This window comes from Pseudochaenichthys georgianus, chromosome 21, assembly GCF_902827115.2.
Source record: "Pseudochaenichthys georgianus chromosome 21, fPseGeo1.2, whole genome shotgun sequence".
Classification (NCBI taxonomy): domain Eukaryota; kingdom Metazoa; phylum Chordata; class Actinopteri; order Perciformes; family Channichthyidae; genus Pseudochaenichthys; species Pseudochaenichthys georgianus.
The window spans coordinates 37,716,412-37,739,806 of NC_047523.1; the positions used below are offsets into that span (position 1 = coordinate 37,716,412).

Sequence of the window (23,395 nt, forward strand, 5' to 3'; positions counted from 1 at the left end):
AATACTTTTTCAATCGGGAGGGAAATTCTTCCAAAATCATTTGGAGTAAAAGCCGCATGGATACATCTTCTCATTGCAAAAGTAACAAGGACATGTTGTGCTGTGCTACCCTTAAGATAAAGTGGCTTTAGTGATATCTTGGTAATCTAATGTACAATAAAGACAACCAACCAGGCTCTCTGAATACTTCAAGCAGTACATTTAATATTCCTTACCACATATGGAGTATTAACGCAGGTGTAACTGGTGAAAGACAAGACAAGGTGATCACAGGGGAATTCATTATCTTCTGAAACAGGTCAAACATATCGCAACGCACTAAAAGAAAAACAGAGATGTGTCTCCATCTTCTGGAAAACTGATGCAACAACAACATCAGTAGATTAACAGAAGGTCCATGTCCACAAACATGAATTATACCGGAGAGGAAATGTGGTACCACTTTACAGTAACACTACCCGTATAAAGGATTCAGAAAGGGTTCATAATTAGGTTATTAACTAGGTTGGAAATACTTTATTAATCATTAAGAACCATTTATAAACCAGTTCTAACATAGTTTTCATACATCAACACAGGCTCACTATTTGGCAAGATGACTAAGTCTTATATTGGCTACCTAGCTTACATTCTTCATCAGCCAGCATCCTTGGTATCTGTTGCTCACTGAGTTGATTCCCCCCATCCATCTTGATGTTTCTTGGCATCTCGTATGACCATTTATTTACGAGTTACTAACATTTATAGTCGCCAAAAGGGAGCCTTATTGTAAAGTGTGAAACAAATCACCATTTATTAATTAGTTACTACCATTTCTAATAAGGCTCAGCAGCACAGATACATGTGGGCTCACTATTTGGCAAGATGACTAAGCCTTATATTGGCAACTTGGCGAGAATCAACTCAGTGACCAACAGATACCAAGGATGCTGGCTGATGAAGGAGACGAAGTAAGCTAGGTAGCCAATATAAGGCTGAGCAGCACAGATACATGTGGGCTCACTATTTGGCAAGATGACTAAGCCTTATATTGGCTACTTAGCGAGAATCAACTCAGTGAACAACAGATACCAAGGATGCTGGCTGATGAAGGAGACGAAGTTAGCTAGGTAGCCAATATAAGACTTAGCAGCACAGATACATGTGGGCTCACTATTTGGCAAGATGACTAAGCCTTATCTTGGCTACTTAGCGAGAATCAACTCAGTGACCAACAGATACCAAGGATGCTGGCTGATGAAGGAGACGAAGTTAGCTAGGTAGCCAATATAAGACTTAGCAGCACAGATACATGTGGGCTCACTATTTGGCAAGATGACTAAGCCTTATCTTGGCTACTTAGCGAGAATCAACTCAGTGACCAACAGATACCAAGGATGCTGGCTGATGAAGGAGACGAAGTAAGCTAGGTAGCCAATATAAGGCTGAGCAGCACAGATACATGTGGGCTCACTATTTGGCAAGCAACCAGTCACAGTCGCCCTGTTTATCTCATGTCTTACAAAAGCTTATTAATGATCTATAAAGTGTTCACAACCTAATTAATAAATGAATTACAAACTATTTGTAAACCCTTTATAGGGTAGCCTTATTGTAAAGTGGTGCCTAACATGATGTATGGTTAAGCAGAGAAAATACATGGTTCCCTCTTGTTCTGTAGAACTTCAATAATATAATGTTATTTCTCCAACACAAAGCAAAACACTTTCTTCATTACACTTTTCCATAACAATAGACATTATACAAGAAACAATGAGCATCTTCTAAATTAATAGAGACATTCTTTTATAAGAATAAGCCAACAAACAGAAGGAAAAAACTAAAACAGCTACTCATATTAATAGTATATACTTTTTTGTTTCTGTTGCCAAAGCATCTCAATGTGCAAAAACAACACCGGAGGAGCCTGCCACGTTCTAATCATACATTTGTAAAGAACAACCTGTTCTGTATACAAACACGGTTGCGTTCTTTTCATAACAAATACAGTAACAGTAGAAATAAAAGGGGATGCACAAAATACAATAAATACATTTAAAAGTATTTACATTGTTACTCTACCTATTTGTCTATAAAGCGAAGATGCGTTTACCTACTTTTGATACATGCTCCGATAGAATAACTGTACTGTATGCTATTGGACTGGTTTGGTCTCTTTTAGGAGCTCATGCATATCTATCATGACGGGAAGATCCACAGCTACCCCTCTGGCCTCAGATGATGGCAGACGGCGGATGCTTTCTGGCCGGTCTGGCAGGCATCAGGTATCGAACTCTCTTCCAGAAGCGTGAGTTCGAGGCGGTGGCTCCTCGCGACCCCTCGGGCCACCTGATGGGGGCGCTCTTCTGGATCAGGTGCTGCAGGCCAGCGGGGTGGTGAGAGTATCCCTGAGGCCCCGTGGCCCCCAGCTGGATCAGGATCACACTCATCTCCCTCTGAAGGAGCGCATGATGGAGGCCCACCTGCAACATGAAGAATGTTTAACCCTTTAGAGCATGGGTGTCCAAACTTTTTTCGGTGAGGGCTAAGTACAGAAAAATATAGGAAGGGCTGGGCCGCTCACTAGAGGTGAGATATACTGCCTCATAAGTTAAAGGTGGGGTAGGTAAGTTTGAGAAACCGGCTCGAGATCACTAGAATTTGAAAATACACAACCGGAGAAAATCTGCCACTTCCTTACAGAGCCCCTCCCCCAACACACACATGACCAATGAGGGCACGAGATAAGTTTGTGCCCCGATGGAAGGCTGACAGGCAGGTAGGCCATCCAATCCGTTTAGCCATTACGGCTTCCACAGATGACATTTTTTTTATGGATTTTTTTGTCAAAGCACTTCAGATATTCATTGCTATCGGGATGTTAAGAGCATTCCATGGAATATAACAAAAAGTATATCTCGAGCCGGTTTCTGAAACTTACCTACCCCACCTTTAAGTTATAAGTTAGCAAAATCAATCAAATGTAGGTAAATTATGCTTGATACTTGAAATGCTGTAAGAAACACAACAGCGTACATCACAGCTCTCCATAGGGTTTCATGTATTGTGTTAGCAGCTCGTCCCTTAAAACAGAAGCTTCAGATTGCTTATAAAAAGAGAAAATATGAAGGGTATATTTAAAGCTTATTATGTAAATAAGCTATTGGACTTTTTTTATCAACTAAGATTTGTTTGAAAATGTTTCCGACTTTAATTTACTGAATTTATTTGAAAAGTCTTATTAACACATGAATACTGTGTAATATATTTTAACATATATATATTTCAGAAGTACGATATATGACAAGCACAAGTTTCATTTGTGGGCCGTATTATATTATACTTTTGGAATTATGGGGGCCGATTCAAAATGGGCCGCGGGCCATAGTTTGGACACCCCTGCTTTAGAGAACACACTGGACGTGACTTCACCAATCTGCAGAGGTGGGGACTCGAGTCACATGACTTGACTTGAGACTTGCTTGACTAACATTGATAAAAGACTTGACTTGGTATTCATGACTTGAGACTTGACTTAAGCTTGAGATAGATGACTTGAAAGGACTTGACTGTTTAAAATGTAATATTTGTGTTTGTTTTTGTAGTGAGGTATTACGTTTAGTTTTTTCGAAAAACGGGATTATAGCGCCGTGCGCGCAAACCTGGCAACCCACTAGAAGGCCGGAGTGTCAGTGAACATGGCAGCGGCTAGCTTTACTCCACAAATAGTGAAGTTTGGATTCAAGGATTATTTTGTCGATGACGGTAATAAGACGAGAACAGCGGTATGCAGGGTCTGCAGCATAAAGATCGGTGACACGACCACCACAACATCCAACTTCATTCGTCACTACAAAACAACCCACAGAGAAAGGCTACGTGAATGTGGTGTTAGCTAGAAAGCTAACGTTAAGTTTAAGCTACGTTAGACTTGGTTTCAAATCGATTAAGCAAAGAGAAGACAAAACGGTAAATTAATGCTAGAACCGCCAAGGGATTCATTTTGACTAACCCTGATAGTGACGGGCTGTCGAGAGAGCGAGAGAGAGAGAGAGAGGGAGGGAGAGAGAGAGAGGGAGGAAAAGAGATGCCTCGTTTATTTCCCGTGTTATCAGAAGTTACTGTAAACGTTTGAATAATGTAGTTCATCTACTTTTAGTAGTTTGTTTAAATGTTTTAATTATGTTGTTTGTTTGTAGAAGTGCTTCATTCCTTGATTTATTGTAAAATGAATCTGAACTTTTTGATCTGTTTTGATGATAAGCTGAACCAATTCAAAATGAACCCAATTAAGTGAGTTTTAAATCGTCCTACTTAGTTTATAAGGACATTATGAAAGGAACAAATTAAATGATTGGAAAATGATATCTCTGCAGACGCGGTTCTCGTGTTAACAGACATTTAAATTAAATATGTGTAATGGGAAAAGCCATATATGATGTTCTTACCTGGAGTTCTGCCTTTTTGAACCTTTTGAGTCCTAGCTGCAGTTTTGATTTTGATATACTTTATTAATCCCTGTGGGGAAATTGTTTCTCTGCATTTGACCCATCCTAGTGTTAGGAGCAGTGGGCAGCCATTTTGAACAGCGCCCGGGGAGCAGTGTAGGGAACGGTGCCTTGCTCAGGGACACCTCGGTAGCACTTGGTCTTGCCGGGACTTGAACTGGGTTCTAGGGTTAATATGAATCTAATATGATTGTCATCGGTCTAAATTAGATTTCAAATGATTAGCTGTGTATGTAATGAAGATCATAGTGTGGGTTGAATCCATTTTCATCACCACCGTCTTTGAACTGATTTAAATGTGGAAACTGGACTTATTCATCAGAATGTCGTTTGACTTGCTTGACTTGACTTGCTTGACCTGAGCAATGACTTGCTTGACTTGACTTGCTTGACTCACCACAGTGACTTGGGACTTGCTTGATACTTGTAGGTCAAGACTTGAGACTTGCTCATGACTTGCACATCTAGGACTTACTCCCACCTCTGGCAATCTGTCCTAATTCAAAACATAAATCAAAACTCACTGATTTCACAATTGATTTATACATTTGTAATATGTATTTGTAAAGTTTCTTTGAGTACCTATGTTTAAAATGTTTATTATGATTATAATTTGTTATTCATTATTATTACCATTATTATATTTATTATTAATAAAACAAATATTTTACTCAATGATATTTAATATAAAAGTTTTTTTAAGCCTTAATTTAAAAAAAATATACATCCTTATTTTAATTGTATTTGAACTTGGGCGGATAAAAACTCACCCAATCTGCTAGAATGCCCACATTAGTATTTATCTATATTATGTAATACATGTTAAGAGAACTTCATTCTTTTTGCATTTTTGTATTATATATGTTGCATTGTTGGAGGAGCTCAGGTCAGAAGAATTGAACATGACAATAAAACCTTTGAGTCTTGAATCTTTGAAAAAGTAAGACTCTTACCTGACAGTCAAATCCTCCCATCAGGGAGTCCCGAGGCGAGGTGAGAGTCTCCTCCTTGCTCTCTGGCCCTGCCCCCGGGGTGAGGAGGACCATCAGCCTCCTGCTCTGCTGCATGCGGTCCTCCACCAGCTCCAGGCGGTCTGCAGGTCACACACAATGATACGGACACACAGGTTTATGTTGTGTTTGGAAAATGGGTCAAGGTCAAACATCCCTGCGTGCCACAAACTCTCATGATCGTGTTGCCATGGGGATCATGGATGTTGGGAAAACACTGAATGTACTCTTCCAATGTCAGAGTAACATGATAACAAAGGTATCCCAACTGAGGCGTGTGACGCAGTGGACTAGTGCGTTGGTGTTCGGATCAGGGGAGCACAGGTTCAAACTAGGGTTGCCAGAAACTGACCATGATCAAAATCGATTATTCGGGAGCCCTGGCGAATAATAATCGATTATTCGTCCGACAAAAAAAAAAAAAAAACATAAAAAAAAATATATAAATAAAATTGATTTTTAAAAATAATATTCGATTATGGAGACTGTAGCGAATATTCGAATATTCGAATAATCGCTGGCCTCCCTAGTTCAAACCCCACTGCAGTCAGCATGTCGTGACACTTCCCCCCAAATCGCTCCCGTGGGGATTGCCCACAGTATTGAGTATGTAAGTCGCTTTGGATAAAAGCGTCTAACAAGTGACATGTAATGTAAATGTATTTTCTCTTTGTGTCTCGTCTTGTTTTACTTCCTGTCTTTTCGGTTCACCTGCTGCCCTTGTGTTTGACCTCCAGCTGTGTCTTTTCTCTGAGATTAGTCCTGTCTCTGTATAAGCCTGTCCGTGTTACGCCCCCGCCTTCATTCTGCCCATTAACCTTTCTGTAAGTGTTTGCCGCTGTGTGTTATATATGTATATGAGCTGTGCCGTTGCCCCGACGCCATTGGATGCCAGCTTCCTGTCCCTCCCCCGGTAGGCATGACCGCAGATCTGCATTGGAGCATGCCGGCCCGACTCTCCAATCCCCGCACACACCTCCTGGGGAAGACGACAATAATGTGCGCACCTCAGTTAATCGACAGAGGTCTGTGTCCGACGTCTCTCGCCCGGTACATTCTGTGTTAGTTCAGTTAACAGTTAACTAGGTTGTGTGTGTGTGTGCTTATGTCTATGAATATGTTTGTCTTTTAGTACAACGTTAGCGCTGGTTAACTTGTACACAGGCTGTGTTTTGTTATTGCCTCTTTTTGTCAGCCCTATTCCTTTGTCCACTTCAGAAGTGAGGTTCTCTTCTGTTTATGTGTTAGTTTTTGTTTAGGTATTACCTTGTGACAGCTCTTATTTAAAGAGTCTACCTTAGTTCCTGTTGTTTTGATTGTGGCTGTTTGTTGCCAGGTTTCGTGCACGCTTGCATTAAACCACTTCCAATTTCAACTGGTTACTTGTCACTTTCCATGAGCCGGACTCTGTCTAAGTGTTTTTGGCCAATCTGTGGATGTTTCCTGCCGTCATTGTCTTCCCCTGGTTCAGCTTCCCAAGTTTCCAGTCGTCTCATCCTGTTTGCTACTTTCCATTTGCTTAACCGTTCCTGCTCCATTAGTTTTGTGTTTTTTGGTACAACCTTTAATGTACGCTGCCTCCACGCTTGTTGTGTCCTGGTGTCCTTGTCCCGGTGACAGAAGATGTGGTTTTATCTGTATTTGTGCTCAAAGTAAAGATATGTTTTGAAAAACATTCAGACCTTCCCCGGGCATGTCGTCCCTCCCGTGGATGAACAGTCGATACCCGCACTTTCCCTCGAGGACGGAGGGCAAAGTCTTTGTGATGAACTGAGAGAGGGAGTCTTCAGTGACCTTGTCCATGCTCTGCGTCTGGTACACAACGTAGGCGTCGTACACCCTCGAATCTGGGAAGCACAAACACATTCACTGAAGCTTTCTCTCAGGATTGTTCTGATCTTAGTCGGCCAGTTGTGTCCTTGCTATGAGAACATTATGCAGCCTTGTCTCCACACAGTGCCTTTTACTTAATGAGGCGAACCTACATTTACATTTAGCACAAAAGAGTTTCCCTGGAAAAGTACACCACTGCAGTCGTGTGTCCTCCTCTGGGCAACAATAGCTAAACTGTTTCATGAAGTCTCCCATCTGTGTTCGGTTAACTGGTGGCCAACAAGGAAAGGTTGTCTCATTGTCTGATTCTTCCACAAACAATATCTCTCCGACTCATTGTTACCCAGGCTACGATACATCACAATTCTGTGTGTGCTCATGAAGCCTGTCAAGTTATTCTATTTCCACTCGCTCTGTACGAACAACCGGACACAGCTGAAATCACAGGGGTGAGAGAGGTCAGTGGGCTGCAAGAGGCCATTGTATTCTCCAAGTGTGGCTGGAGTTATTATGCTTCTCTGGACACCGTTTTTTGTAGATCTACACAGACTCAAAATATCACACTGTCCCGTTAACATGTTACTTAAAATCTGAACACGTATGAAAGTACCACAGGAACATCTCAAAACAACACCTTGCATGTTTGGAAGCATGTTCAACAAATATATCGCCGACATTTTGTTTACTTTACACCCACATCATTATATTTCTATTTCATGGTGTACCTTCCAGTCCCTTTTTGACACTAAATAACATTTACATTACCCACAATGCAACTCCACCAGTGAGAGTTTGGTTGGAGATTAGCGGTGTGTTAGCGGTTTATGTAGCCTCGAGCTGCTAGCCTCAAGTAAAGATTAGTCTTGGGTTAAGACACGTTATCATCAGACTTTGCAATGCTACTTCTTAGGCCCTTTTATCAGACTATGATTTATAAAATTGCCCTCCATTAGCAGGCGATTAGCTTAGCATAAAGACTTAAAGCAGGTGCTAGCAGCTAACGTCTGAAGCTAACCTATTAACACATTGTTGGTTAAATCTGTAAACAAGCAGAACTGTAACAAATGATCGGGGTTTTCGACAGATTTGTCCGAAATTAAGGAGAAAACAAACATTTATAGTTTGGATAGGATAATTAAACTTGCCTATCATTCTTTAATTTCTCAATCCTTCATGAATTAAAAATATATATCTTCCTTACCTTTCTTGTAACTGCTTTTTGGGAGGAATGGTCTGAAAAAGAGAGCGAGGTCGATAGCGAAGCACTTGATCAGCACGGCGGCAAACACACACAGCGACAACACACACACTCCACCAGTGACCAGGGGGATTATAGACTCTGGAAAACACAAAAGACAACATTTCAATTAAGAAGTATTAGCCAAAAACCTGATGAAGACACATGAATATACAGAGGTGGGAGAATACTCAGATCTTGTGCTTAAGTAAAAGTAGAAGTACCAGAGAGTAGTAATACTCTGTTATAAATAAAAGTCCTGCAATCAAAATGTTACTCAAAGTAGTCATTGTGCAGATTGGTCAATTTCAGAATGATATGTATGATATGTTTTATAATGATTGATCATTAAAGTGTTATCAAAGCTGGTAAAGGTGCAGCTCGTTTGAATAACTTTGGCCGTGTCTCAATTCAGGAGGCTGCACCCTTCGGAGGCTGCACCCTTCGGAGGCTGCACCCTTCGCAGGCTGCACCCTTCGCAGGCTGCATTTGTAGACCGCATATGTCACTTCCGCCGAAAGAAGGCAGTCCCAATTTATAAAAAAAGACGAGACTCCTCAGAACATAAAACAACAACGTCAAGAATCTCACAAAGACTAACAGAAAAAGCAGAACCTGCACACAGGCCTAATCCTGTGGGGAGACGTGTGGCGCAGTGGGTTAATGCGCTGATCTTCGAATTAGAGGACGGCAAGTTCGAGTCCCACTGCAGTCAGCATGTCGTTGTGTCCCTGAGACACTTCACCCCAAATTGCCCACAGTGTTGAGCATGGAAGTCGCTTTGGATAAAAGCGTCGAACAAGTAACATGTAATGTAATCAAACAAACAAGACACAGGTGAGGAGGAGGGAGAAAACACGGGGGCACAAGGTGAACACAATCGGGAAATCAGGCAGGAGGGAACTCAGAGACAGGAAGCAACACACGAGACGAGGGGTGAACACTTTTCAAACTAAAACAGGAAAACAAAGACAGATCTAGACAGGACAAAATCAAACATGCAGTACTTGAGTAATGTACTAAGCGACTTTACACCACGGCGTACATGATATCCTGTTACTGACCTCTCCTCTTCAGGAATACGTTAGCATGCAACCTTTCGAAGGAGCCGATGCCCAGACATTTAAATTCAGCCGCAAAATCCTTAGCAGACACTTTTTCGATGGTCAGGACTGCAGTGAAGATGGTATTAATTGAAGGATCCTTGGTGACACTAACAGAGAACACACATAAAAGAAAATGACACAAATATCATCATCATCATCATCATCATCGTCGTCGTCGTCGTCTTCGATTACAGAGAGTAGAGTGGTTTGTTGAGGCCAGACTTACACTTGACTGTATCCTTCAATCCTGTCCACAGAGACTCCGTTGGCTTCCCAGGAAGCATTGCAGTCACGCTTCATGTTTATCCCGCAGAAAACTTTGCAGTCGAGCTCGATCCCAAGACCTGAGAGGTTTGGATCAGAGATTAAAGAGGAGCTATGAATAGATACAAACGTCTAGGCACTTTCTTGAAACCTATTATTCAAAATCCACTTTTTCATGTCTCTTCTACATCAACATGTCCCCCCTCTTCTTCATGTCTCTTCTACATCAACATGTGTCCCCTCTTCTTCACGTCTCTTATACATCAACATGTGTCCCCTCTTCTTCATGTCTCTTCTACATCAACATGTCCCCCCTCTTCTTCATGTCTCTTCTACATCAACATGTGTCCCCTCTTCTTCATGTCTCTTCTACATCAACATGTGTCCCCTCTTCTTCATGTCTCTTCTACATCAACATGTGTCCCCTCTTCTTCATGTCTCTTCTACATCAACATGTGTCCCCTCTTCTTCATGTCTCTTCTACATCAACATGTGTCCCCTCTTCTTCATGTCTCTTCTACATCAACATGTGTCCCCTCTTCTTCATGTCTCTTCTACATCAACATGTGTCCCCTCTTCTCCATGTCTCTTCTACATCAACATGTGTCCCCTCTTCTTCATGTCTCTTCTACATCAACATGTGTCCCCTCTTCTTCATGTCTCTTCTACATCAACATGTGTCCCCTCTTCTCCATGTCTCTTCTACATCAACATGTGTCCCCTCTTCTTCATGTCTCTTCTACATCAACACGTGTCCCCTCTTCTTCATGTCTCTTCTACATCAACATGTGTCCCCTCTTCTTCATGCCTCTTCTACATCAACATGTGTCCAGTGTTTCCCACTTGCGCGGGTGGTGGCAGCGGGCGAAAAAAAAGAAAAAGAAAAAGTTTTAACAACATGTTTATTTATTGACTTTGTGTGGTGAGGTGACGTGCAACAACATTAACCTTTCTGTTGGTCGCTTGTTAGCAGACCCTTCACGCGATGGCAGAGCGAACAGGTACAGGCAGGGCCCATAATGATAGCCCTATAGTTTAAGGTTGCGGCCAATTCGGTCGTTTGCGTTACTGTTTAGTGTCATATAGACCGTTCGGCCACACGAGGACGACCGAATATGGCACTAAACGACTGAGGAAACGATAACGGGTCCCAAGGTGGATAGAAATGCATACGCCACTCTCTGGGGGGTCAAACGGCTCCGTGTGTGCGCCCTATACGGACATTTTCAGATCACTGATAGTGATTGCGCAATAGCCCCGCCTCTCCCCACCTCTTCTGCTCACCTCCGCTTACCCCGCGCCAGTGCTGAAGTGTTTCGCCACCAACAACAACAACAATGGCGGATCGCAGAGTTGCTATCGTGCTCCGGACGCTATTGACCATGCTACAGTTGTTTGTGCAACATCTACAGCAATAATGATGAGGCAATAGCCCCGCCTCTCCCCACCTCTGCTGCTCACCCCCACGTCAAAGTAAACTGCACCCTGAATTCAGATTATTTATCTTTCTCTCGATATGAACCTAAACGCGTGTGAAGTCTAATCTGACAGGACGGAGACACGCACCTACAGCTCCTCCCGCTGCAGCAAAACACACACTTCAAGTCAGATCATCACCCTTAGCTATTTTAATTACCTCTCAAACTCCCTAAACTAGTTATAAATATGTTTATTTTTGCTGCCGGCCGGGTCACTCATTACTGGATCAGCTGCTGCATGAGACAGACACTGGCGTTGTCCGAAGAGAGGGAGGAAAAAGAGAGGCTCCGTGTATTTTATTATTATATTATATAGAGTCGTTATTCATTTGTTTTAAAGCTCAATAAATAACAAAGAAGACCTTTGACCGGCACTTTTATCATTTTGTCCGGAAGATTTAAACTTTAATACATGTTGACTGGCGAAAAACTCTGCCCGGTTCCCTCGGCCCCCACCGCGGAGAATAAACAGAAGGGCAACCATGACAACCATGCTTCTTCGCTGCTTTTGTGGAGGAATTTACAGCGCCACGTACAGGCTCCTGCATGTACTGCAGCTTCTCCAGCGGTTGGAGCTAAACGGAGCGGTCTCGTGTGGACAGACACTATCCGGTGACTATTGCGTGTGGACGGAAGCTTGTTTGTGATTGCGTTTGCGTTAATCCTATGCGTTTAGCCGTTTTCGTCCTCGTGTGGCCGCAGCCTAAATCTACTACCCACACATCAACATATGGAAATGGATTACTATTTAAAAAAATTAATGTATTTAGGAACATATCCATGTGATTTTTAGTGGGGGTCGACCTCAAATCCTCTAGGGGGGTCCAGGGGCATGCCCCCCCGGTAAGATTTTATTTTTTATTTTGGAGTGAAATGCATCAATCTGGTGCATTTTGAGGGGGAAATAAAGAGACTAGATCTATGGAAACACCTATATTAAACAGAACTGTATACATTTCAATAATCATAAAATCATGGCCATAACCAATAACATACCATTTCCAATATGAAAAAAACACTGAAACTTGTTTATTAATTTGTTTTTGGTTCATTTATAGTTGTGAGTGTGTCTGTGCTCCTGAATCAGCCTCTCCTGTCTCCCTCCTCTCCCCCTGCTCCTCTTTGAGGCAGCAGCAAAGACTAGTTTTCTCTCAACAAGTTTTAAAAGTGTATCTTACCTTTTTTCACCCAGTTAACTTTTTATTTATGTATTCATGCATATTTTACTAATCACATTACATTTCATTTAGCTGACGCTTTTATCCAAAGCGACTTAATAATAATAATAATAATAATAATGACCGATTACAGGGACATTCTCCCTGGAGTAACTAAGGGCTAAGTGCCTTACTCAAGGGCACACTAGTGGTGGTGTTCCTGACGGGATTTGAACTCACAGCCTTCCGATCTTCAGCCCACCTCACTATCCATTAGACCAATCACTACCCTCTCAAATGGAAATATGTGTTTACATAAATGGTGACCACACCGTTTGAGACCCACTGAGAATTTAGACTAAGTTAACTATCTAAACACTCAGAGAGTCCTTTACCTCACCTGAGCTGAGCTGAGCTTATCCCGAGCTTGAATGACACACAGAGACCAATCAAGGGCTTTGATTTATGATCTGTATGCAGTGTTGGGAAAGTTCACTTTCTACATGAACTAGTTCAGTTCACAGTTCACACATTTTAAAATGAACTAGTTCAGTTCATAGTTCATAATTCAAAATGTTGAACTAAAGTTCATGGTTTCAAAAATGAACTAATTTATAGTTCATAGTTATTTTTTCAATACGTTGCTGCGAGCTATTATTTGTCTCCTGTACGATGTTAATGGGCCATTTCAATGTTTACAATATCCTCAGAGGGCCGTACAAGTTATTGACCTCTGCTTAAAAAAACTAAAATCACAGCCCATTCATTTCATTCTGTGCAAAGAAAAAGCAACCTCTTAATCCAGATATCTCACCATGACTCGCGTATGCATGCACGTGCAGGGTGTGGCGTGACCACCAAAACAGAAAGATATGGACACAAGATGTGTGCAAATGTATTTAGTTTCCTATCCATGTGAACATGATTTAAGTGGGGGGGACCTAACCTCCTCTAGGGGGGTCCGGGGGGCATGCTCCCCTGGCAAGATTGTTTGCACTATGAGAGCAACATTAGGAGATCTATGGACACATCTCTCAACACCCAAACACAACTGTAAGCAGATTTTCTTTTAATTTGTGGATATTTGACAAATCACTCCCCTTTGAAACTGTATTCTTCTTTATTAATAACTGTCATATAGTATTTTATACCCGTTTACTTTATTCTCTTGTTTTTTTTATAACTATAATGATCATATAAAGATGTGCCTTTACCTCACTGGTTGTAGACAAAGCTTCTTATATTCGTTAGCATAGCTAGCTAACCAGATGCTAATGATAACAACAAAGTTATTGACTGTATGACAGATGAGCAGATCGCCACTGGGCTTTCAACTAAAGACACAGACACGCAGAAACTGCGGCATGTGTATGGACTTATCGGTACTGCAATTTCTGAAGTGCTGGAGTGGCGTTCTGGTGCTCCCCGTCAGAACTGCACCCTGTCAGTCGAGACATATACCACGTGATGACACGTTAGGCTCGTGTTGTGTTCATGGACCCTGACCTTGGCCAGGAAAAACAGGCACTAGCTTGTTTAATTTTTTTGCGGTCTAGATTTCTTTCATTTTTTTATTCTTTGCGTGTGTTTATAAATTACCTCGAGGGCCGTACCAAATTGTCTCGCGGGCCGTATACGGCCCGGAGGACGGAGGTTCCCCACCCCTGCCGTAGAGTCTCACTCTGAGCGAGTGCTGCTGCAGCTGCTCTCGGCTTCGTCCATACTAATTCATTCATTCATTCAATGCTCGCCGGTTCCGCGGTTCCACATTGTTTGTTGTGAGGAGTCTGATATATTTAGTATATTTATATTTGAGTGCGACAGCCAGGGGTGACAGGCGCGTACGCGTCACAGGCAGCTTGCTGTTGCCAGATTGGGTGGTTTTCCGCATTATTTTGAAGCCTGTTTAAGGTGTGTTTTAACTGGGTTTTCAGCTGAAAGGCATATGAAATCTGGCACACTTTTGAACGCCGTTATAATACAGTGCTGAGAATGAACGCACTTTTGAACGCCGTTATACAGCGCTGAGAATGAACGCGTTCTCAATTACGTTCATCTAGCGGAAATACAGTACGTTCAGTTCACGTTCGCCCAAAATATGAACGCGTTCATGAACGATCGTTCATTGAACGCGTTCAGGTACATCACTGTCTGTATGACAGTGGCCATGTCGGCAGGCCACATCATGTGGACAGCCAGTCACCCTGTGTGAGGCAGGCCACTTAGCAGGCCAGAAGGAGGCGAGATCAGTGCAAGGGAGCGAGGGATCATTGTCCACAAGTTAATCGATCGCAGATGACGTCGTGGTCACGTACGAATAATTTTTTTTATTATAAAAAAACAACAAAAAAACTAGATGGGTCGCGAAATATACTTGGGCGGCCGTTAGTCTATGTGTGCGAAACCCTGTGTGTCCCCTCTTCTTCATGTCTCTTCTACATCAACATGTGTCCCCTCTTCTCCATGTCTCTTCTACATCAACATGTGTCCCCTCTTCTTCATGTCTCTTCTACATCAACATGTGTCCCCTCTTCTTTATGTCTCTTCTACATCACCATGTGTCCCCTCTTCTTCATGTCTCTTCTACATCAACATGTGTCCCCTCTTCTTCATGTCTCTTCTACATCAACATGTGTCCCCTCTTCTTCATGTCTCTTCTACATCAACATGTGTCCCCTCTGTGGAAAGATTCTCTCTCTTTTTGATCCATTTATATAAAACCTGTCTGAAAATGAGCTGATCAGATTTTGGCCACTTTATGATGTCATAACGATTTTTCGGCTTGTGTAACCGTGCTTGAATTGGACCGGTAATCACCGGTACGCAGTACCGGGACTTCTGATTTGTACCCATCTGCGTACCGTTACTTCTTACTGTGTACCGGCACCTCATGACGCATCTACTGCGCATATTTGTTGTGTTTATGCTTAGTTGCAACTCCCACCCAGTAGGTGGCTCTGTAGACGGCGATAGACCAGAGCAGGCACGGGAGAGAAGGAAAGCAGAAAATACTTAACTTTAGCTACCATTTCGAAAATGTTAGCGTGGCTTAATAGTGCGAAAAGAAAGCGGTTGTCGCCGGACAAGGAGCCGAAAGAAACTCCAGTTAATACTGATGCAACTGCAATTACAGAAAATGCTGTGTTAGAAATGTTGTCTGACGGGGAGCCTTCTCTGGTCGAGCCTCCTGCTCCAAGTTCAGTAGCAGTAGCTCCCACAGAGCCTTCTCTCCCGCTAACGTTAGCTGCTGCTGGCGCAACTGCCCTGACTGCTGGACAAGGGACCAGGTGGAAGATTTTTGCAAGACCTATGAATGGCTCGTTGTTAAAGACAAAAAGCTGGGATGTCGGATGTGTAAAGAGATACAATATTTGGGAATACACACTGGACAAGGATTTACAGTAAATATTCTGTTTAAAAAAAAATGTTTTCCTTGTCTGTTAAAGTTTTGTTGTGTTTCTTTTTAATTACTGAATCAAAGATATGAGGATAAGGATATAGGGAGGCATATTTTGTACAGATTGTAAAGACATTTGAGCCAAATTCTTGTTTTTGGGCTGTATAAATAAAATGGACTTGAAACAGTTGCTGATTTAGAGTACTGGCAGCTTTTTATTCCAATTCAAGCCCTGAGTGTAACCATTAGTCTTAATCACCAAGGTAACCCCCCCCCCCCCCTTATCACCTGAATCTTCTCCTAGAGCACCATTGAGTTCTTTGTAACCAAATGTCTCTCAGAGGGGCGTGGGGAGGGGCTCCTTACTTTCATCTAAAGTAACAGACAGAGAATCAGCACTTTGGAAACAGGGCTGAAACAGAGGGGATTATGGGTAATGCTGCAATGATCTGTTTGGTGTGTCAGCCAATCAGAGACAGGCTCTGTATATATCTGAGAGCTATAATATATTGATGATAGTAGTATAATAGGAGACCGTTAAGAACAATGAAAACAGGTCAGTGCTTTGATGAGACCACAGGGCCTGGCTCCCTGCTGGAGAGAGAGGTCTGACAGCGAGGTAAAGCTGTGAAAATAATCTTTATATAAAATAACGTTAAATTCTATTGTTTCTTTTAGGTATTCAAAATACATTTAGCTGCTGCCCCGTCAACAGCACGACTCTAACAACCAACAGATTATTCACTTAAAAGCAGGATTAATGCAATAGTCGTTAACACATCATTTTTTCAATAAAGGAGTTGTTGTATTTTCAGGGTTATGAAGCTCTGTGGAGTTATCAGCTGTTCATACCTTCATCAGCAAGCTGCTCCTCGTTGGTCGGTGAGATGATCACTAACTTACGGTAGGACACCGTGTCTCCTGCAGACAATCAAAAACTCCTTTACGAGGCTCTACAGGACACTTGATCACTTTCACATTTCAATGTCATATCCTGGGAAGTAGCTAAGTACATTTACTCAAATATATTCAAATATACTGAGGTACAATTTCCCTTGTATGCTACTTTATACTTCTTTTCCACTACATTTAAAAGGGAGCAGTGTGATTTTACTCCACTACATGTATCTAATAGCTACTCTTAACAAAATGCATCTCTAAAATTAAACTCTTTAAGTCATGAAAGAGTCAAATTATTTTACACAAAGTAAGTCATAACTGTGTTTGTCTTCAACATTAAAATGCTAAGTGATGCAACAATATTATCTAGAAAATGTTACATATATATATATATATATATATATAAATAAATATAATTATACACACACATATAGGTAATTTGTCTGCACAATGATAACTTCTATTTGTTATACTTTCATTACATTTTGTAGTACTTTTGTATTTAAGTAAGATTTAGAATGCAGGACTTTTACTCGTAATGAAGTATTTTGACAATAATGTTTTTTACTAAAGCTTCTGAATACTCTCACCGCTGGTTATATCGTTGTCTGTTGACCTCCTAAATAAAGAATAATACCAGCTCCCAACATGCTAAATCACTTTCTATCCAATTTACCTTAAAATGCCGTCTCACCTTGAACTATTAGACTCCTATGTCCTGAAGTGTTGTACTTCTTGCCGTTGTGTGTCCAGGTGCAAACGCAGGTGTAGATTCCCTCGTCCGATTTATTAGCATTTGCAACCCAAAGAGTTTTTTCATTTTGACCATGAAGGGTCTTGTTATCCTGAAGCCGGGCACAGACGAAAGGAGGAGAACAATTAAAGGTGGGGTAGGTACATTTGAGAAACCGGCTCGAGATCGCTAGAATTTGAAAATACACAACCGGAGAAAATCTGCCACTTCCTCACAGAGCCCCTCCTCCAACACACACGAACGCGCACATGACCAATGAGGGCACGAGGTAAATTTGTGCCCCTATGGAAGGCTGACAGGCAGGTAGGCCACTTGTACTTTTTACAGTATTACGGCTTCTACAGATGACATTTTTTTATGGATTTTTTGTCAAAGCACTTCAGATATTCATTGCTATCGGGATGTTAAGAGCATTCCATGGAATATAACACAAAGTGTATCTCGAGCCGGTTTCTGAAACTTACCTACCCCACCTTTAAGCATGCCATAGGAAAGGTATTTTAAAAAAGGACAGAAGATAGACCCTAATAAACCCGGTTATTATGTAATAATCCCGTTCAAAACATGAAAAACAGAAATAGGATTTAATCTTTTTTGCAATATTCTTTTGTTTACTTGTCAGTATATGTTGCACTGAACATAATCGTAATGCAAACATAGGAAAATTAATATTTATTGGGGGAAAAGAAATCCCCATTTAGTGATTACCAATTGAGGAAAATAAGAAGTGTTTTCAAAGCTTCAATGTTTTGATTACATACAGATGCATGCACACACACATAGATAATATAACTCAGCACAGGACAGGTACATCTTTACTTATAATTAGTGCTTAGTAATCCACAAAATTGTTGAAGCTACATGTAATCAAAATGTATTTGTGAAATGAACTCCAAAAATGGAAATTGACAGCGAGAATAAAAAAGAAAAGAAAATGGAACTGTTTTTAAATGTAGGTTAACTTAATCTGTTAAAGGTGGGGTACGTAATGTATTTCAGAAACACTTGTTATATTCCATGGAATGCTCTTAACATCCCGATAACAATGAATACATTAAATGCTTTGACAATAAATACATACAAAATTGTCTGAAGGAAGAGGCAGATTTTTTCCGGTTGTGTATTTTCAAATTCTTGCGCACTCGAGCCGGTTTCTGAAAATTACCGACCCCGCCTTTAAGTGAACCTAAATTACCTAAAAACCGAAAAAGTGGTTAATCTTAACATTTGGGTCAACAGTGCACATTTCTCTTTTATAACCTGTAAACATACTTTCTATTCACACACAGTTCTCCCTTAATGCAGGTACCTTGTTCCAGGTGAGTTCTCCTCTCAAGGTGGCACATGTGCGGCGGACATGATTTGTGCATGTGACCTTTTTGTTAATGTCAGAGTTAACGATAGGTTCGTAGACGAATTTCTTGACGACGTTAATTTCTACTGTATAGTTACACTCCCCTGATGATGTGTTATGCCTAAGGGGAAGAAATAGATTGATTCAAAACCAGGGACCACGTTTACAGAAAAGGTAGATCAAGAGTCAATTCTAGTGTCCTCACCGGGCGCTGTACAGTCCAGAGTCCTCGGGGAGAAGGTTTAAGAAAAAGAGGGATCCCCCGTGGTAGTGCACGGTCTCATTTTCGTCAGCAGTGATCTCCGTGTGGTTATTATTGAACCATGTGATCTCTTCATCAGGCACGTTGGTGTCGAGATTGTCGTGCACAAAATTAAACGCCTCCCCCTCATTAAGCTTGTAAGTGTTTGTGTCGAGGTCGTGACATCCGGGCTCCGCTGTCTCTGAACATGTGGAGAAAAGATGGAAGAGATGAGCTTTATGAAGATGATGTATTAATGTTTCTTGGTCGTGTAAATGTGCAGGTAGACCGGCTTTTCATTATTAGAGTGTTGATTAGAGTGAAGGGCAAATTAATGAAATACGAAATGCTAGCTTTATTCTATATTTACACATAGAGTGCAGTAAGGATGCGTTTTTGTAGGCCTCGACCAAAAGCAATGGGATTTTTCCAATGGATTTTGGAATAATGCACAAAAAAAGCTCCTTGGCCAACACAATGTTATGATGCTTAACGAGTTCTGGTGCCACTTTGTTATTTTTGAAGCTTGAAAGTAATCGGCAGAAGTAGAAAGCTAATGCTGGGTTATATTTTATTTTTTGATTTCTTATTATTATTACAATTATTTGTTTAATCTCTCAAAGTGTATCAGTATCCCTTGTTGTGAAGCACTTCGAGATTTGTCTTGGCAGATGAGAAGCGCTATATAAATTAAATATATTATTATTATTTTATAGTATACTGTTGAATCCAGCCAGTGCAGTCAAGTCAAATCCAAAACAAATTCTTCAAATCTCCGATAATGAGGGCTTAACGTGTTTAATGTATCATATTGATTTATGCTTTATACTTCCGCCACATCCTAGGAGTGTATTAACTGGATGGGTGGGTCGATAACGTGGGTAAACAGATCATAATATTACCCTACCTGAACATTCAGATGTGGTTATCACCATGGAGACGAGGAGGAGAAGTCGGGAAGTGTCCATGTTCTGAGAGACGGAGTGAATTCAGAGTTAAACCACATGCGTCTGCACCACACACACACACACACACACACACACACACACACACACACACACACACACACACACACACACACACACACACACACACACACACACACACACACACACACACACACACACACACACACACACACACACACACACACACACACACACACACACACAGATACCATCATGAACCTTTTGAAAGGAGTCTTGAAGGACATTTGCACATTACACACATTACATTGCCTTTATTAAATTCCCTGGTATAGTTTATCTGTATGACCTTTCTTTGCATAGTGGATAATATACTTCTTAATTACCTGGAGAATATATCTTGTGTTTTAAGGACAAAAAACATGGTTTACTGTGTATTTGAAAGAGGCCCTATTTTTTTTCCCGGGTTTTTCTTATCCTGTAGTGGAGGGGTTCCCAACCTTTTTTCCCAAGAGCCCCCCCAAATGACTCCTGTTGGAAGTTGCACCCCCCCCCCCCCCCCACACACACACACACAAGGGGGGGGGGGGGCGCAACAGCGGTAATTAAAGTTTAAAAGTCTCAAAGTGCTACAACTACCGTCACAAACTGGATGAATGTGAAGTATTGTGTTAAAGGAGGATGAAAGCGTAATCAAGGAGCACTATGGAGTGACTTTGAAGGTTATTGGACTCAGGATGAATTAATTTGGATTCCCGCTGAATGAAGAAACTAAAGGACGGCGCGGAAGTGGAAACAATTCACAAAGGGATTAAACTGTTTAAAACACACGCTCAAAGTAAGCCGGATGTTGCCGATGTGTTTATGTGGATTCAAAAGTCGTAAATAATCTACAAAATGGAGGAGACCGATCTGATCGGAGCAACTGACAAATAATCCAACTGAAACCGGCATGGACAAGGACTGTGTTTTAAAAATGCGCTTATCCAGAAAAGTCCGGTTTGGACACTTTACGGGCAGAAGAAACATTTCTATTAAAGAAAGAATTATACATTTCTGTCTTTTTATGCCTTTAATACTAACTTGAATTTTTATTACAATTAATTAATCAATTATTTTTTATATTTTGTTGTAATGAAGAGACAAGGCTTTTAGTGACAATCATGTATTGCCTTACAATTATATGTATACAAAAAAGTCTAAATATGATATTTGGCCTCAAATCATCTGAGGCCTGGCCTTAAAGTAGAGACACTACATACTGATATACACCTGAACATCAGCAGGAGAGGACTCTTTAAAGTAGAGACACTACGTACTGATATACACCTGAACATCAGCAGGAGAGGACTCTTTAAAGAGACACTACATACTGATATACACCTGAACATCAGCAGGAGAGGACTCTTTAAAGTAGAGACGCTACATACTGATATACACCTGAACATCAGCAGGAGAGGACTCTTTAAAGTAGAGACACTACATACTGATATACACCTGAACATCAGCAGGAGAGAACTCTTTAAAGTAGAGACGCTACATACTGATATACACCTGAACATCAGCAGGAGAGGACTCTTTAAAGTAGAGACGCTACATACTGATATACACCTGAACATCAGCAGGAGAGGACTCTTTAAAGTAGAGACACTACATACTGATATACACCTGAACATCAGCAGGAGAGGACTCTTTAAAGTAGAGACACAACATATAAAAATGAACCTGGAAAGGAGTCGAATATGTCGTCTTTAAAGTACACAATGCTACAAGGATACTATTAAAATAGATAAACTAAATAATCAAACATACAGTCTGTCTTTATTGATGTCTTCAATTTCTTTGCACGGCTGCTGTTTCTGGAACGTGCAATAATCTCCGAGTAACATTAACACAACACAAATAAGAACTGTGATGAGGAAAGAAGTCGTGGTTATTTAGAGATGAAGCCACAGCTGGGACACTTTTAAAAACTCTGGATTAATGGATTTAAAATAAATGATAAATGTAAAACAAATGTGTTATTTTCTTTGCAACAGGCAGTTATGAATGACATGGAATATTTGTCTTGAATGCCAAAATGTGTTGACGAATTGCAAAAGTCACGAATGAATTGTAATGAAATACATGACAACAATAAGGTTCCTCCGAGTGAACTGGAGTGTTCTCTCTAAAGACGGGTCAGCTTTCTGTCCCCAGAGTCAGAACTAAACCTGGAGAAGCAGCGTTCAGTTATTATGCTCCAAATATCTGGAACCAACTCCCAGAAACCTGCAGGTCCGCTGCAACTCTGACTACTTTTAAATCCAGGCTGAAGATTTTTCTTTTTGCCGCTGCTTTTAATTGAGTTTTTAGATATCATGTTTCTTAATGACGTTCATGTTTGTAAAGCAATTTGAATTGCCTTGTGTTGAAATGAGCTAGATAAATAAACCTGCCTTGCCTAGAATAAACATACTCTGTAATTCTACAGTTGAACGCCTTTTCAAAAAGACATGAAGAAGAACAAATGAAACCGTTGGCTTACCTCATAGCGTGTGAGAAGACTTGAGAGGATCCAGTGAGACTCTTCTCCTCTACCTGCTTTATGTCGCCTCTGTGAGAAGTGTGAGTGAGTAACACCATGAGAGCAGGACACACACACACACACACACACACACACACACACACACACACACACACACACACACACACACACACACACACACACACACACACACACACACACACACACACACACACACACACACACACACACACACACACACACACACACACACACACACACACACACACACACACACACACACACACACACTCATATACTGTAGGCCTATATACTCAAACACACGCACACAAAATGACCTCTAAATATCCCTTACGAATTGGTAGCGGACCCAGAAAGAAAGAGAAGAACACATGAAGGAGATAACATATCGGCGGGTCTCATATCCTGTAACTGACTCCATAATCTTCTAAGCATAGGACACTGTGATGCGGGTGGTTCATGCCTGCTGTTGAGGAAGGACGCTTCATAGTTAGGGGGTCAACCTTTCCAGCTAGGTTTCAGCTGACCTCATGAGATGCCAGTCAAAGTTATTATGTCATACGGCCACTCACCAAAGTCAACACACAGCGGCGTCCGGTGGAATCTCCCCACGTGAACTAATGCTTTACAACTCAAGCAAGCCACAGACACTGACTCCCGCTCAGGGAAGTGAAGACCACGAGCGTCTCCACTGAACCAACTA

General features: G+C 41.3%; 1 protein-coding gene across 2 annotated transcripts; it reads right to left on the minus strand.

The window, feature by feature from the left end:
- Nucleotides 1-181: 181 nt before the first annotated feature.
- LOC117466804 (interleukin-1 receptor type 1-like) lies at nt 182-22,748 on the minus strand. Of its 2 annotated transcripts, XM_071207101.1 has the most exons (13): nt 22,672-22,748; nt 20,126-20,189; nt 19,183-19,420; nt 18,933-19,098; nt 17,564-17,714; nt 16,822-16,890; nt 9,900-10,017; nt 9,632-9,780; nt 8,532-8,669; nt 7,180-7,344; nt 5,441-5,580; nt 4,885-4,983; nt 182-2,462 (listed from the first exon to the last, which is right to left on the minus strand). In XM_071207101.1, exons 2-13 carry the CDS (start codon nt 20,184-20,186, stop codon nt 2,214-2,216), a joined length of 1,743 nt encoding a protein of 580 aa, XP_071063202.1. In that variant the 5' UTR covers nt 20,187-20,189; nt 22,672-22,748; the 3' UTR covers nt 182-2,213. The 2 variants fall into 2 exon arrangements, with proteins under 2 accessions (XP_071063202.1, XP_033966155.1); XM_034110264.2 differs by lacking the exon at nt 4,885-4,983.
- Nucleotides 22,749-23,395: the final 647 nt, after the last annotated feature.

Bases quoted from the DNA above. Each gene is read 5' to 3' on its own strand.
- LOC117466804 (XM_071207101.1), bottom strand. From the start codon at position 20,186: ATGGACACTTCCCGACTTCTCCTCCTCGTCTCCATGGTGATAACCACA. The intron at 9,781-9,899 runs GTAAGTCTGGCC...GTTCTCTGTTAG, and splicing joins ATTGAAGGATACAGTCAAGT to TGTCACCAAGGATCCTTCAA. The intron at 5,581-7,179 runs GTCTGAATGTTT...TGTGACCTGCAG, and splicing joins GGACGACATGCCCGGGGAAG to ACCGCCTGGAGCTGGTGGAG.